Below are 232 nucleotides of genomic sequence, written 5' to 3'. Positions count from 1 at the left end.
ACCGGGCTGTCGAGCGAGCCCTGGAGGCTGGGGGAGAGGCCTCCGGACAGCTGGAGACACGAGTCGGCCGCGAAGAAGTTGAGATCGGGCAGGAAAGGCGAATCCTGCCGCTCGGGGAAGGCGTCTTCGGGCAACGGCTCGGCCTCCAGCCTGGCGGCCGCGCGCAAACCACCCCGCACGTGAGCGCTCAAAGGCTGGGGGCCCTGGGCGCCCGGGGGGGCCGGCGCGGCCT

General features: G+C 73.3%; 1 protein-coding gene across 1 annotated transcript in view; it reads right to left on the bottom strand.

Annotated features, from left to right (window-relative positions):
• The window catches only part of HOXB2 (homeobox B2), a 2977-nt gene that overhangs the window by 822 nt on the left and 1923 nt on the right, over positions 1–232 (bottom strand). Inside the window, exon 4 of the mRNA XM_077776877.1 lies at positions 3–230. Coding sequence (XP_077633003.1) covers positions 3–230 — 228 coding nt within the window. The remainder of the gene's footprint in view (positions 1–2; positions 231–232) is intronic.

This window comes from Crocuta crocuta, unplaced genomic scaffold (genome assembly GCF_008692635.1).
Source record: "Crocuta crocuta isolate KB4526 unplaced genomic scaffold, BGI_CrCroc_1.0 scaffold352, whole genome shotgun sequence".
In the NCBI taxonomy this organism is placed as follows: Eukaryota; Metazoa; Chordata; class Mammalia; order Carnivora; family Hyaenidae; genus Crocuta; species Crocuta crocuta.
The sequence above is the reverse complement of the archived record's forward strand: the minus strand, read 5'-3'. Positions and strand labels throughout refer to the sequence as shown.